A 16,380-nucleotide genomic window follows, 5' to 3' on the forward strand; every position below is an offset into this window, starting at 1 on the left:
GCCCCTAGTAGACTCTGGGTTTCTCCCCTTTCTTGTACCACAGTATCTACTTTACTGAGAAAAGTATAGTAGACTCTGGGTTTCTCCCCTTTCTTGTACCACAGTATCTACTTTACTGAGAAAAGTAGACAGCATTTTTCGTTTATTTTGTGTGGCTTTTCAAGTTACATCACGTCTCCAATGAGATTACCCGATTGTAAGAACGTTCGTGTGGCCTGCACTTCCCACCAAAACCTAGGATGGCCACAAACACCTTTAATGGAAAAGCCCCTATTCTCTAGTAAAGGTCCATAATACAACTTTGCATCAAATATTGCTTAACCATCTCCAATGCCCCAATAAAGATAAAGAAGGTGAAGATGATTACAGAACTTGTTCGCTTCCCAACCTTGCGGAAATTGGCCAACTCCACGGCCCAACGGGAAATCCAGTTGGATAGGTCTGCCTTTTGGAGAAGTGCTTTTAAGGGGTACTCCGTCAAGAGAAGCACTTAGCTTCATGGCACATCATTATTAGCACTTTGAACCGTTAACAATACTACGGTTCCCAAAATCGGCAATATTGATTGCACTAGTACTTTTTGCCCACCTAAAGATTCTCTATTGCCAAGGACCATAATCCAGTCACAAAATCAGCACACAAACTGCCTAAAATCTTCAACAACCATACTTCATGAATACCCAAATATTTCTTGTAGAACTAAGGTTCCCCTGTAAAGGCTAGTGCATGACCTTCATCACACACCAAGCAGTTAATATTGTACACAGTTTAGCAAACCATATAACAGCTACAAGACGTCACCTTTCCTTCCAAGAGAGGTGATTTCCAAGAGCCTTTTGCAGCTCAACACGCTTGAACATGCCAGAGAAAAGCCAGTGCTCAGGTGGACCGCGATTAAGGTAAAATTTGACTCGTTGTTGAAGCTCTTGCCTCTCAAGTAGATTGATCTGCAAAATCACCGTAACATAACATTAAACAGCATGAAGCCAACTCTTGATATGTATATAAAGAAGGTTATGAAAATATCAATCTTAAGGCACAAGCATCCATCATCATAGGTAGACTTGACTTGGGAAAGCTTTGAAGGAACCTCTAGGATTATAGTACTCATACTAAACTTCCTTCAGCACTTAACAATACAACCAAAAACGCTACAAATCAATTGTTCCTAATATGAGAATGGTAAGGTAAAGCCATCCTTTTGGAAACAACAAAGAGAATGACACATTATGGAGGGTGGGTCCCCGCAGCAGAAAGGCTAATAACACTGGAGAAATAAAATTAAAAATGGAACTGAGCACCAAAAGGTTTGCAATCCCATCTTCTGTCTAACAATTTGTTTCTTTTGTTGAGGGATGGTGACCTCTGCACTCATCTTGTGCAGCAGAACCTCCCAAAAGCACAAAAGCTTTAGTGCTTTGGGTTCTATTTTCCCCGATTTGGTCATGGAAACAAACACAACACCAACAACTGAAGACATGGAGAATTATGAACAAGACCATTACAGTAGCCTTAGAGCCTAATCATCTAGATCACATTGAACTTATCATTTAACCTGTTGTAAGATAAGATCACCCCAAAATTTCTTGACAATATGAATTTAAACCATCAAATCGATGGAAACTGATATCAATATAACCACACTTTTCCAAAACAAACAAACCCCGGCTCATAAAAAGAAAGGTACCATCTCTGTTATACCATTGTCACACAAAATGTATGTGACTCCTGGTAAAACAAGTTAAGACACGAGCTCGTGAGAAATCCTAGAGCAATACTTCCATTACGCACAGAAAAAATAACTGTATCCGCAAAGCAAGTAAATCAAGAACAATCCTCACATCGAAGGCCTTTTAACTCCCAATACATCGAAATTCGCCTCAAACACTATATCAAATTAATTCACAAAAAAAAATTTCCCGAAAAAACAAGTACCAGAAAAATAGAAAATTATGATGAAACACTTCAACACTCCAACAATGAATTAATTTTTTTTTTAATAATCCATAACTGTACAGAAAAGGCATTAAGGGGATATCACCGATGTAAAATCAAAAGGTCAAGTACAAAAAGGTCCTACACATCAAAAAGCATATAAACGAATCCAACGAAAAACATTTGGTCCCCAGTATATTCCAAAAAATCTATCAATTCCCAACTATGCAAATGAGAAACAAAAAGACTTCAAGCCTAAACAAAGGCCTCTCCATGCCATCAAAATATCTGCCATTTCCCTCTCTCCACATCAAGTAAAGCGGGGTCAAATCACCCTAGCCTTTACCATGCCGAGAATGCACCACTTTCCTACACCACCCCCATAGCAAATCTCCATAACCACTTCACAAGTCAACCTTGATTGAATATAACAAGCTTCCTAACCCCTAAAATGATAGTTGAACCCCTCACCAGACCAAAGGAAATCTCTCTACAACTCTTCTAACTTTGTTGCCACTGAAATTGGGATTGTAAAGCCTCACTTAAATATGCGGACAAACTCGATAAAGTGCTCTTCATGGGAGTCATCCTCGCCCCTTTCGAAAAATAATGCCTCTTCTATCCTGCAAGCCGCTTCTGAAATCTCACAACTACTAGGTCCCAAGCCGCCTTAGACTTGAACGGAGCACGCAACTGGAGACCCAAATAAGACAAAGGGAAAGAATGAACCTGGCAACCTTAAACCTCCGCTAAAAAATCAACACCGCCCATCTCCCCCACTGGAATAATCTCAAACCTTCCTACATTAACCTTGTAACCCAACACTGCCTCAAAACACATCAAAATCCATCTATGATAACCCGACTGAGTTTCATCCGTACCACAAAAAAATGGTATCATCTGTATACAACAATGTCACACAACCTGAGGCCCATTTGTACTGCCTACCCTGAAACCATTTAGAACACAGCCCTCTAAATCATCCTACTCAAGACCTTGCTAACCAAAATGAACAATAGAGGGCATAAAAGATTCCCTTGCCTGAGCCCTCTTGATGATTGAAACTAACCAACCGAGGAACCATTCACCAAGATTTAAAATTTGATTCGAGAGATGCAAAATCTGATCCAGCTCAACCACTATGCCCTCATCCATCCTCTCCAAGATATATAGATGCAAACCCAATTAACTTGATCATAAGCAAAAGTAGTAGTAGCCCAACGTGTACACCCATGCATTTGGATTGGGGTGAAAAACCTCACTAACTTCAATAACCATGATAATAGGCGCTTTTTTTTCCAGTTAGGACAAAAGCCCTGGCTACCCACTATATAACCTAGGGTCCACACATTAATAACCCACCAACACTGCATCCAAGATATGTCTTCCTGCAACAAAGGAACTCTGAGATTCTGGAACAACTTTGCCCAAAACTGACTATCTTAATTGCTAAAACTTTAACAAGTGTGGGTATTGGAAAGAGCATCGCCACGCGGTACTTACCGCGGACCCAATACCTCCGCGGTAAGGCAAGCAAGCTCCTCCGGATCCAGGACTCCTCCTGTGCAAGCACAAGGCTTCATGAAACTCCACATAGGGACTCCTCTATGGAAGCTCTGAAACACATCCTATGATGCTCATTGACATGCTCAGCAATGTCCACTCTCCATACAAGAAATAAGGCTAGGTAATGAGTCTGGCAACTCCTCACAATACCATAGGTCGGGCGCAGGGCCTGGGTACCCTGCTCAGGACCTAAGGAGGTACGTGGCTTTGAGGCTAGAGCAAGGGGATTGTCAAGGCACGCCTCATGGAGGCAAGCTCAACCTTGACTGACCATAGAGAGGGAGGGGCAATGCCTACGTCAGGTGACGTCTGCCTCAACCACCATCATCATTACCACAACCACCCTCATTACAACCAAAACCATACTTATTGCAACCACCCCTGACATCCAGAAATTAAGCACCTGCCTCTCATCCCTCTGGCCTTTCCATCCCCTGGTCAGTCCATCCCTCTGGCAAGTCTCTCTCTCTAGCATGCACAACTCCAAGGTCTCCATATAAGATGGTTCCATCGAATACAATACATACCTATACAGAATTCTAATTCTCTGGTTGACCACCTCTCCACTGCCATCCCCTCTCTCTCTCTCTCTCTCTCTCTCTCTCTCTCTCTCTCTCTCTCTCTCTCCCCTCTTCCATCTCCCGTGGCCCCAACCAATGTTGTGGTGACCGCCATATTCCCGGAGGAACAACCTCAAGACTCTTCCTGACACTCACATCCACAACAACTATACACGCTGCCCCAAGAAGACTGATTGTCCGAAAATCCGGAATGTCCTCTGTGCCTCTTTTCTTCTGGATCAAAGTAACAAGTGATGCATTCACGCTCTTCTCAAACTCACAATGAACCACAAATATGAAACATACCTATCACCACCACCTGAACATGCTCCTACCACCTGAACATGCTCCTAACACTATTGAAAGAGGGCAAAAGTCATCCGTCCAAACACGGAGCCTTCTCGGCATTGATAGATTTGAGTGATACCACCACCTCCAAAAAATCTCTTTCCAACCAAGACACTCCTTAATGGAAATAACATCGAAGTTCGATCCATCCACTCGAAGCATCCAATCACTGTCCCCCAAAAATAAACCCGTGTACAAATCAAACTACCATAGCAAATATCCTCCTCCATGTCCACGACCGAATCCCTCCCTAACCCGCGCCATAAAACTGGACCTCTAATGAGCATTCACCATCCTACAGAAAATCTCGTACTCCAGTTGCGTGATTCAAGTTTCCAAAACCCTCTTCATTCCAAATTCTCACATTCTATTTCAAACACTCTAGTTTCCTTGCAAGAACAAACCAACCAAACCATGACACTTTAGTTCTTCCACCATTCCCCCTATCCTTGAATAGTAGAACCCGTCTTCTAATAACCACATACCAAGATCTGAACAGACTTGGGTCTCTTCAATCCACTATTATCCAAAAAAATTGGAACGGCCCCCAATCAAAGTTAAATCCATCAACTACAAAACCGACAAAAAATCAAAGAACCTCCTCATGGCCCTACATAGCGCAACACACCCCAACTTTTCCAATCAGCAGCGGCAACACCACCTTGAGAGAACTAACCTTGCCAAGTTCCCAAGTCCTCAACTTGCCACCCTCCTCTAACCTAGTCTCTGTGGGCTACCTGCCCTGCGGTTAGTGCCGTCTCATTTTCTTTTTCTTTGGAAAATTCGAGCAAATGAGGCGTTCAATTCTGAGTCGCCACCCGGGTTTCAGTGGTTCGCCACCCAAGGAACCAAACTTGAATGACATTTGTCGCTTTATTTTAGAAAAAGGCTTTATTTCTTTTACCGGTCCGTCATAACCAGAGATAACATAGGTTTGGGAGCCAGGTTACAAGAGGGGAAGGATTTTAAGGCATCCCTCTTGCCTGGCACAAGGGTCGGTCTCTACTTAGTGCTTGTAGGATTTCAAAATTGCTTTCTCTTAACTTTCAAAACAAGTAGGGAGGGGAAACAATAAAGGGGATTAAAACTGTAAACACATCACGAATAAGTGTATGCCTGTGAGCAGTGTACAGTTTATGATAATAAGCATGAGATGACAGAATATACAACAAAACAAAAGACTGCTACTGCTAACACTATTTAGTGCTCAGCTGTGGACCTGAGCGCTCAAGAACTGGTCTTAAGCGCCCAGGTCCTGCTTCCTTGCAGGCTCTGGAACAACTACTTTGGGCTTTGGAAGGACTAGTGCACACCCAGGAACAGCAAATAACTTGAAGCATAGGTCTCGGACTGGGCATACGTGTCGTTCTCCTTGTCCTGTTAATCTTTGTACCTTGTTCAGAGATTAATAAAAAAAAAATCGTCGTTCAAAAAAAAAACTTGAAGCATATATTTAAAATGAATAAAACAGAGCTGGCAATAAAACCACTCTTGAGCGCTCAACAACACACCTGAGCGCTCAACAACTAGTCTTGAGTGCTCAGGTGTGAGGCTCACAACAGTACTGAAATGAACAGAAACTAACTTTTAACATAACTATGAGCAGCATTTGAACTAAGCAAGCAAAGTTTCCAAGCTTAAAACTAAGTTGTAAATGTTTCTAGAACTGAACAGGACATGAAGATACTTTAGATAATAAACTAAACCATCCCTAAGTCGGACTGATATTGATGACCAGAAGACCTAAGGGGAACAGCCCTGGGTACCCTGCAAGGGACTTGAGCGCTCAAGAACTGGTCTTGAGCGCCCAGGTCCTCCTGAGCTCAGAAGTTTTGAAACTTCTGTTTTGTTCATATTAAAGACCAGTTGAGCCCACTGGCTCCACTCAGGGTGTGAAAACAGTAACCAAGAGGTGGCTTTCTACCTTTGTTAGGCTTGAACAATGCTTCTTTTTTGGCTAGAAGGCTGGTTTTTGAAGTGGAAAAGAGGTTTTTTTGGATTTGTTTGAGTGTAACAGACCTTGGGCTCTCTCTCCTCTTTGCAGAAAATCAGCCCCCCTTCTCTCAAAATACAAGGCTTGTATTTATAGAGAAAATTTTGATCAAAGGGGAGTGGAAATCATCATTGTATTCAAAGAGAATCCCATCATAGTTGCTTGGGAGAGGGATAGTCGTGCCTGCACAGCCGAAATCGGCAGAAAAGTTCCGCAGAAAGTGGGCTGACAGATACTCTGCTTTTTTAGGTGCGCGCAGTGGGCTTGAGTGCTCAGGTTTGACCTGAGCGCTCAGGTCCAAGACACTACTGAGCGCTATGGTCCATCTTGGACCTGAGCGCTTTGCTCTGGTTTTTTGAAAAGGTTTTGTTTGGGTTTTAAAACTCAAAAGGAGCATTGTTCTTAGCTGTCCAAATACTGTTTTGCTCTTTTATCATCATTGGGGAAGCTTAAAGGTATTTCAGAGAGTCCAAATTGGGATGTCTATAGTCTCATAAACTTGGCCCTTCCATTTCTTTATTACCTCGCAGAACCAGACCTCGAATAAATCACTAACATTGCCGCACCGTCCACTGCTGACCCAATCCCGAAACACTCTTCTACCATTGTTTAGAGCAACTTTTGCAATCAACAAAGCCCCAATAAACCCTCATGGCAGTTGAGCAACAGAAACTTTCACTCGGAGCTCCACTGCCCCTCACCCTCCCCATGAAAACCCACCAACTGCCCTCACTCCACCAGCATGCCCTTGCGCCCAACCTCTAACACCAACACTTACCTTGTTCATTTCCGCCCTTGGACCCTCCTCCGACCAGATAGGCGACGCATATCTCCACTCTCACCTTGATGTGAACCCATTTCAAGTGCTCCTTCACCTCATCTTTGTCAATGTACAAAAATCCACCACACTTGTCACCTATAGCATTGAAAACTTCTTTCAGCAAATGCAGAGGTATACCCATCACCCTCAACGACACGCAAATTGGCATCCCCTCTGATCTATAACATAAACCAGTCAACGACCAACCTAGAAACAGAGGCTCATTTACTTAGCCAACACTCTATGCGCCTCCACTTCAGATTGTAACTAAAAAAAAAACGCCACTGAAATTTCTGATGTCTAGCTCTTCTGCCGAAATCTAAATCTAAACAACCAAAAAGCTTTAACCAATTATATTTCTGCTACCTCATCTAAAACACCCCTAACCTCCCAACCAAGCACCCACCTAAGAAATGCACAAGTTTGGCCCAACTACCATCCCAACTGGAAAATCTACATCAACCTTCCAAACCCCAATTCCAGTCGCAACTGGCCCCTTTGGCCAGTGGAACTACTATTGAGCATAGGACCTCGCCTTGCCCATTGACATTGACCGTTACCTATCCCAAAACCTTTAATGGTAGAACCAAAAACCCTGCTCCCATCCCATTAAATGGATGTGGGACGAATATTTGTTCCCTACCACCACACAACAACAGATGAGACAAAAGATAGATACATTATTTTGTGTAAAGATACTACACTCCAATTAACTAAAACGATTTTGGACAAGCAACTTGAGCACTAAAACAACACACCAGAAATAAGTGGCACGAAGAAACAGAACACAGAACCATCTGTTAAACACAAGAAAAGCATCAAACTTATTCAATGCACCACAGCTGGAATTAAAATCGAGTAGACTTATAGCAAGGAATGCACATAGATGTTGATGGTGATACTAATGCATCTACAGAATTCAAATTTCAGGAGAGAAGAAGAAACTGCTCAATTAACATACCGCAATGCGCAAAGCATGGGGGTCATCATCCCGGTCAATAAGTGCAAGAAGCAAAATATCCAAGGGAAGCAGCTCATTAGTCCAAATAAAATATGCAAGGTTTGTAGAAGCTTTTGTTATGAGCTCCTGAAATATATCATCAACCAGGAAACTGTAACATACACGGGCAAAGCAAATACCAATCTCTACCTTTATCTTATATCAAAATAAAGAGGAAAGAACGAGCATAGAACGGATAAAGAGAAAAATAAAAAGAAGGGCACGACAAAGACCTGCAATGAATGCCCATGCTGTAGCTCCAACTGAATGTGATGAAGAAGGACATCAACCATTGTATATATGTTATCTGTCACTTCTTCAGGGGAAAATTCTCTTAAGACACGCCCCTGCATTCATCACCCACCCACCCACGCACGCACACACACACAGAGGGAGATTTAACATTTTGCTAGGGATCCAGAGCATAATGAAATTATTCACTGGAAAATTCAGGATAATTGGAGTGGGAATTTACAAGGTTTGCATTATTAATGTTCTCAGGATGACCATGCATAAGTATCCATGCGCCAGCACAAAGGTACTTCCGATGTTGAGGAAAACTGTGACTGATGTAAGTCACAACATATGAAGGATCAGCAGATGGTGAAAGAAGCTGAGTGCACTGGTGAATCACAGTAGTTTCTGCCTGCCATATCAAACGACAAATTGGATTAAGTATACTCAGCACTATAAGTTTAAAAACTGGGATTAACACTAACTTAAGAACTTTCACTGGTTGCATGCATGCTTGTAAAGTTTACTAAATTGCTTCCATTTAAGATCTAGAATTTCACAATTCCCGAGATATGTAAATCCTCTCTCCACATCAGTGAAAGATAAAATCCTGCATTCTTCAACGTGTAATTGAGAATCGAGTTGGCAAATCCAAATTTGATACCATGGTGCACGTGCCTCACAGAACTATTTTCACAAGATACTAGATACATACAAAAGTTCTAACCTTTGTACAATGTTAACACCCATTGGTATTGACAGCACGGGATCGAAAGACTGGTCTTTTCAATAGAATATATGTATATGAGGAACGATTGAGATCGCATTTACAGCATGAAAGAGTCAACCCAAAGTCTATCTGCAATTGGAGAATCTTTGTATGGACTATGGATCTGGTTGTCATCCCCAATTCGGACTCACACCTTCGCCCTCAATGGACAGTCCTCAAGGAAACAGGAAAGCCATCTAATTCTGTTGTTCTAACTTCTTTAGAGGCGCAATAGACGTAGTAGCCCATTTCAAATCCGTCTCTTCACTATTAAACATATGTGGCTGTGGAAATGAAACTACAACTTTTCCATCCAAATTGATTGGCTATTCCGCCTTTTCTGACATGAAGCTAGATGTACCACATGATAAGGTACGGCTGGAATTGTATGTATTACAATAGGTGTTGCCATAATAATTGACTACTATAATAGATCAAGGTAAGCTAAGTCATATGAGGACCCATTAGCATCCACTAATAGGAAATGGAAAATGAAACCTATTTACAGCCCGTGGGCAAGCCTCTTCTTTCTAATATACATCAAGTGCATTGAACGCCACATAATCAGTATCCACACCACAATTCACATTCTTCAAATGATTTCAGCAGTAATTTGAGAGCTCAACTTTTTAATTTCAGAGACAAGAAAATTTTAGACATGACAAAGAGTGGAAAAATAAACCAAACCAATGACATTGGAACCAGCATATTTTAGTAACCTGCTGCCATGTTTGGATTGCAAGCCCTCTCTTGTCTATCCGTCCACTCAGGGCATCCCGTAGAATAGGAGGGAAGTAGCGTAGAGTCTTTTCTGACCATGTATGCTGACTGGTTGCTAATATTTGTTCCACCATGGTTGGAAGATAGAGTACCTGTTCAGCCTCAGCAATCCCACGTGTCTTAATGATGATGGCAAGCGTTGTTATGGTAATACGATTCAGTGTTTCTGTAAATTCAGTAGGGCCCTGAAAAGAAATAGAAACTTAGATTTTAATTACCTTAGCAATACGGATTTTGGATTTAATCCCCATATATCCTACCTTCCCTTCCTTCTTCGCAAAAAAAAACTCTCTCAATGAAAATATAAGATTCATGCACAAGTTTTCAGCCAGTCTCAAAATGCGATGGTCTCCACGTTTCCCTTTCAGGGTAGAAATTATTTTCGTTATATCATACATCAAGTTCTTGCTTTTCCCTTGGTACCTACAAAGAAAAGATAGGTAAAGTCACAATCTTGCATTGTTACTATGTCTGTCACATATGACTCGCTAAAATCGACCCAATGCAGAAGGTTCCATGGCAGCTGAAAGCCAGAGCATCCTGAAGATAAAGATCAGAATACGCTATTTTGTTTGTCGTAATGCTTTCCATCTTATTCTGCTTTCAGCATGCTCAAATGGAAGCCCTTTTGCATACAAAGCATAGTAGTTCTGTTTTTTTCAAAAGCTGGACTGTACTTTCAATCACCTGTAGAGTGAAAGCAAACGGTAGTTCAGAATTTCAAGCACCAAAAGAGAAGCTCCAGGCCTGTTCAAAAGCGCTGGATTCCTTTGTGACAGATGCTGCAAGGAATTGCAAAATTAAGGCAATTTTCTATTAGTAAGCAAAAGCATGTCACATAGAACGAGGGGAAATGAGACAACTAACATCCTGGACAATATCGCGTGCATAATGCAATCATACTGCAAGATACACAAGTGTGAAATGACAAAGCAGGATGACTCCAAAGTGTCCAATAGTAACCAGGAATGTATTGGATGAGCTCTCAAGACTAAAAGATAGAAGCCAGAAAAGACCCACTCTTGCTATAGATATCTCCAAAAGCCCGTAACTTAAAGACTACATTAGCACCAAAGGACCCCACCAAGTAGTGAGAGACTAAACTGGCACATCAAATGGGTAAATTACCACCCCAGGGTAGGTAATGCAGATAGGTTTATCCAACACTAGTTTGAACCAACCAAGCCCAAGACCACTTTGAACCAACCTCTATCACCATGTTAAGTCACCCATCGTTCAAAAAGCTTATGCTAATAGGATAGCAGCCTAAAACGAATAACTTGCAACGCCCCAAGCAGACCATTAGCCCAGTACCTTGATTTTGATCCACAAGTCACACCACATGGCCAAAAGATTAAGCCCAAGGTACTAGTAGTAACCCACATGATTTGTTACATACTCAAGATCATCCATGTAGACTTCCAATGTGGGACAGGGGTGTTACGATCTCCCCACCTTTATAGCCTTGTGCTATCGTGAGGGGCTGAACAGTAAATCATTAATCCAAACCAAATCCAAAGTCCAAGGCCCACACGGTTGTGTACACAGATTACTCTGATACTACATGAAACGCCCCAAGTAGACCGCTAATCAAGTACCTTGATTTTAATCCACAAGCCACACCACATGACCCAAAATGCTTAAGCCCAAGGTACTAGTAGTACCCCACAAGATTTGTTACAGGCCCAAGATCATCCATGTAGACTTCCGATGTGGGACGGGGTGTTACAATCTCCCCACCTTTATAGCCTCGCGCCCCCGTGAGGGGTTGAGCACTAAAATCACCAAACCAAACCAACAACCAAGTCAAACAAAAGTCCAAGGTCCACATGGTCGTGTACACGGATTGCTCTAAATACCATTTGTAACGCCCCATGTAGAGCACTAGCCCAGTACCTTGATTTTGATTCACAGGCCCACCACATGGCCAAAAGCTTAAGCCCAAGGTACTAGTAGTAGCCCACATGGTTTGTTATATACCCAAGATCCTCCACGTAGACTTCCGATGTGGGACGAGGGTGTTACAATCTTAACCTCACGCTCTCGCGAGGGGTTGAGCACAAAATCACCAATCCAAACCAAACCAAACTCAATCCAAAGTCCAAGGCCAACATGGTCGTGTACATGGATTGCTCTGATACCACCTGTAACGCCCCAAGCAAACCACTGGCCCAATACTTTGATTTTGATCCACAAGCCACATCACATGGCCCAAAATGCTTAACTCCAAAGTACTAGTAGTAGCCTACAAGGTATGTTATAGACCCAAGATCACCCATGTAGACTTCCGATGTGGGACGGGTGTTACATAACTAGCTATAGGGACTGATTATACAAGACAAAATTCATTTAGAAGCTTCAAATGAAGGCTTCCAGTTACACTAATTTTAGGCTCCACAAAGAGCAGTCTTCTCTAAACAAACGACGACCAGAGCATAATGTTCTCTCTCAGTATGAACTGGGTTTGAGGCAGGAAGCAGACAACCAAGTCACTGCATATGCTCTTTGCTGAATGCAGAGGGGCATAATTAACAACAATAGAGGGGAACAACAGAAGAGTACATGGAAACTGTAATATCCTGGATCCTTAATTGTTCTATAATTGGCAGACATGTTGAGTTTTAGCTAAACGTGTGGGTTTTAGCCTTGGAGCACATGAAGACACATGGACACATCCACACGCAATGATTTTCCCTTTATAGCCTAATAAAACAAGAGGCAGGTTCTACGCTGCCTTCTCTGTTCTTATGAGAGAGAGAAGACTGGAGAAGCCGAGAGGAGGAAGAAGAAATTGGGGAAAAACCTTTCTAAGAAAAAATTGAAGCCCTAGAAGGTAAAACACACGAGTCCTTGTCCTTAATTTCATGGTTTACATGTTCAATTTCATACTTTAAGGTAGGGTTTGGAGTTTAGAGACCATGGGAACCCTTTCATTGAGTTTGAGAGAGCTCATGATAAACCCTCGATGAATCATGTGAATTTTTAGCGGAATTACTTAGCATTGAAATTCTGCAGAATAGAAGTCTTGCACTTAACTGATTTTAGGGATTTTTATTGAGGAAATTTTAAAACTCTGAAATTTATGAGATTTTTACTGAGATTTCCTTTATGTATCTTCAATACATGGTAAAAATTTCAGAACTAAAGTCAAAAGTATTGCGCTCTGTAGAAATTCGTAACCTAGCAGCACTCAAATTCCTCACTGTGCAGTCAGACCGTCACCTGTTGGGAAAACATACGCAACTTTTAGCACGAGCATAAAAATTGCACATTGTTTCTTGATTTTGAAACTAGACTCGTGTATCTTTCAAAATATGTGAATATTGTGCCTTGATGTTTCCTGAGCAAAGTAAGTTTTTGGTTTGAAGTTGACAGAGCTGCAGAATCTGCAACTCCGTCTTTCTGAAGCTAAATGTGCAACTTTAAACTGGTGTAGCTATCTCGTACGAACTTCGTTTTTAACCTATGACCAGTCATTCCGAAGCTCTTGAAGTCTAGTTTTTAATGATGATGGTCTTGCTACTGGAATTAGCATTTACATTACTTTTAAGTTGTTAAATCTCAACCTAACATCATACCTTGACCCTAGAATCTTGTTAGTGAAACGTGATGTAATAAGGAAGTTTATCCGAGTTTTGAACGACTATTGATGCCTAATTTTGTAATAAGGAAGTTTATTTTGTAAAACATAATTTTGTGTTTTCTCCACCTTTCAGGAATTGAAGAGTTAGATAGCGTGGTACTTGTTTTGTGGAGTGGGGTCATACGGTTATTTTGTGGACAGAGAATGTGTTCTGATTACTTGTTAAATTCTGTAATCATTGTAAGTAGCTTGATAAAACCTTATTAATAAGCACAACTCTGAGGTATATTTCGGGATTATAGTCTTCTTTGTAAATGTAAGTTGTCGTATGTCTGAAATGGCCTTGGTGATGGTTTTACCGGCGCTTTGTTATGACTAGGACCTACAGGGACAGGTTAGGGTCATGACAGAAACAATGAAGCATACACCATAATTGGTAGAAACCAAAAATAGAGGTATCCATCCTTTATTCTGGCTGTTTTTTTTTTCTTAATCTTATCTTGGGTGGATTTCTGATTCTCCTATTTCCTTGCAAATTTTTTCATCCATGACTATACCCATTTTTGTTGACGTCACATGGAAATCCTTCAACCTGCAGGAAAGAAGCCATCCCTTATAGAGTGAGATATAAATGGATCCGCTATCTACTTCCCAATCTACTATGGAGAAATCATATTCCTGTCCTGGACTCTAATTTAATACTTAACTCTAACTCTAACTAATAAACTAATTGCAATGACAAATAACACAAGAAATATTATAACCATACAGAAATAATAACCAAAAAGCAGGGGAACGGAAATTACACTTAAATGTGACCGGAACAATGCATGAGGTGCGAGGAGAAGCATTCTAACATATGTCTCAATCATTGCAATGCTAGGCACAACCTGCATTAAAATGTTGAAGTTATAAAAACACAAGAGGTTGCTTGGTAATCATCTTCATGGACTCACAGTACATAGATTGCTGCTCATTCAGCCCTTGCAGATGCAAATTAGTTATTCAAAAACCAGGCAGTACAACAAACCCAATTAACTGCTGCAAGACTTGTGTGAACATTCATATATGCTGTTGAAACTCCCGATATGCAGAAATTTCGGACAGTCAATTATCGCAGTTAATGTTATAACGGGAAATAAAAAAAGGATACCAGAGCAAGATTAATGATAACAGAACAACTGAGAAGGCTGGATGAGTTCTATTTCGAATAGTGCTCATCCAATTTGTAGCATCTATAACTGATAATTAACTTCTATTTTACCACTGTACCAAAGGGGGACCACAAATAGCTTCTTGACATGTTATGTGAAGTTTATTTCTTTCCATGGTATTTTCCCTCGCTTTGTTTACCGTTTGATATACATACCATCTTACTAGAGAACGCATGTTTTATCTTCCAAGAATTAAACTAGATATCAGGTCATTCAAAGTTCAAAATATTCAGTAAACACAGAAATACTCCAGATCTAAGGACGTTGTCTACAAACAAAGGATTGTTATATGGATTATGGAGCATAACTTCTAGTTAAATTAGAAGGCTAATGAACTCGTAGTAAAAATATATATATAATAACAGTTAGAATGTTGATAAACGACGATTAATCAGCTAGATAAAAGAAAATTGAGGAAGCCTTCTACTACTGCATTAGAGCAAGTAGGATTAACCGATCAGCTGCACCATGTGTTTTACTCTACAACCATAGTCAGGGTAACAGAACAGTACTACACGACAGTCACTATGCTTATACGGTATATTGGGCAGAAATGCAGAACATGTCAGATAAGTGGGTGTTGCTCAACAAAGTATGGCATAAGGAAAAAACAAATTAGTGGACATTGGGCAGTTTGGAAGCAATATGGTGGGGATATGGACAAGGCCACTGCAAATGTAAAGTTCCAATATATAAAGTAACGGATATGGTGGGGAGACTGGGAAAAAAGAGCCATTTATTTATATTTATATTTGTCACGTAGTTGCATAGTAGATCCACAAACTTCATCCATAAGAAACTTCAGTGATCAGTCACAATATATACGTGTCCAAATCCCATACATGCCCACACGTACACGGCGACCAGTTGCACCTGTCAGTGCTTCAGTAGTAGAAACACTTGAATGCTAAAGGAGATGACTTTAGAGGTTTAGTCATTTGCAACAAAAGCAACGCCGGGAAACTAAGTAGAAATAAGGGAGTATCATTACTGAAGAGTTATTTGAACAAAGTTGCAGCCTTGCAGGTAACGCAGGACCATATGCAGCCATGGTATGTACAAGGCTTTCGGCCATGAAATTGATAACTCAATTGTCTTGGATGTGACCTACAATATAGCCTTAAAGGTAGCCAACCCAAGAAAAATGTTTATCAAGAAGCTTGTCACGAAGACATGAAAGATCCCTTAGAACTTTTAACTATTTACCATGATAACTCAATACTTATAACCTACTAGATCTTTACAGTGCATGAATACCAGGAGATCCATTGGCTCTATGCTATTCTCTTAACATTTGGAGGACAGTATTGTCAAGTTGCCATACAGTTGCAGTTTAACTTCATATCCAGATTCTATATAAGTAAAAAATAAGTAAATAACATATGTAGAAATGGTTCCCTGTATTTTCAAGCATCAGTCAGAGATCAGTCCAAAGTGATTCTGTACTAAATGTGATTTTATTCTGGCTAAAAGATGAACACCAAATCTAACCCGCCTTTATGGTGGATGAGTATTTTTTTATTTGATTGGCAGACAATTTGTTGTTATAACCACAATGGCAAAAAACACGCCAACCAT

The 16,380-nt window shown here is 40.9% G+C and overlaps 1 protein-coding gene across 1 annotated transcript in view; it reads right to left on the minus strand.

Annotated features, from left to right (window-relative positions):
• Positions 1-16,380, minus strand: part of LOC131302026 (mediator of RNA polymerase II transcription subunit 23) — a 52,050-nt gene that overhangs the window by 17,475 nt on the left and 18,195 nt on the right. Inside the window, exons 9-16 of the mRNA XM_058328593.1 lie at positions 14,395-14,478; positions 10,693-10,787; positions 10,266-10,428; positions 9,945-10,190; positions 8,698-8,868; positions 8,456-8,569; positions 8,184-8,309; positions 802-947 (exon numbers count right to left, since the gene is read on the minus strand). Of these exons, the coding sequence (XP_058184576.1) occupies positions 802-947; positions 8,184-8,309; positions 8,456-8,569; positions 8,698-8,868; positions 9,945-10,190; positions 10,266-10,428; positions 10,693-10,787; positions 14,395-14,478 (1,145 nt within the window). The remainder of the gene's footprint in view (positions 1-801; positions 948-8,183; positions 8,310-8,455; positions 8,570-8,697; positions 8,869-9,944; positions 10,191-10,265; positions 10,429-10,692; positions 10,788-14,394; positions 14,479-16,380) is intronic.

The sequence above is a fragment of the Rhododendron vialii genome, chromosome 9a (genome assembly GCF_030253575.1).
Source record: "Rhododendron vialii isolate Sample 1 chromosome 9a, ASM3025357v1".
NCBI lineage: Eukaryota > Viridiplantae > Streptophyta > Magnoliopsida > Ericales > Ericaceae > Rhododendron > Rhododendron vialii.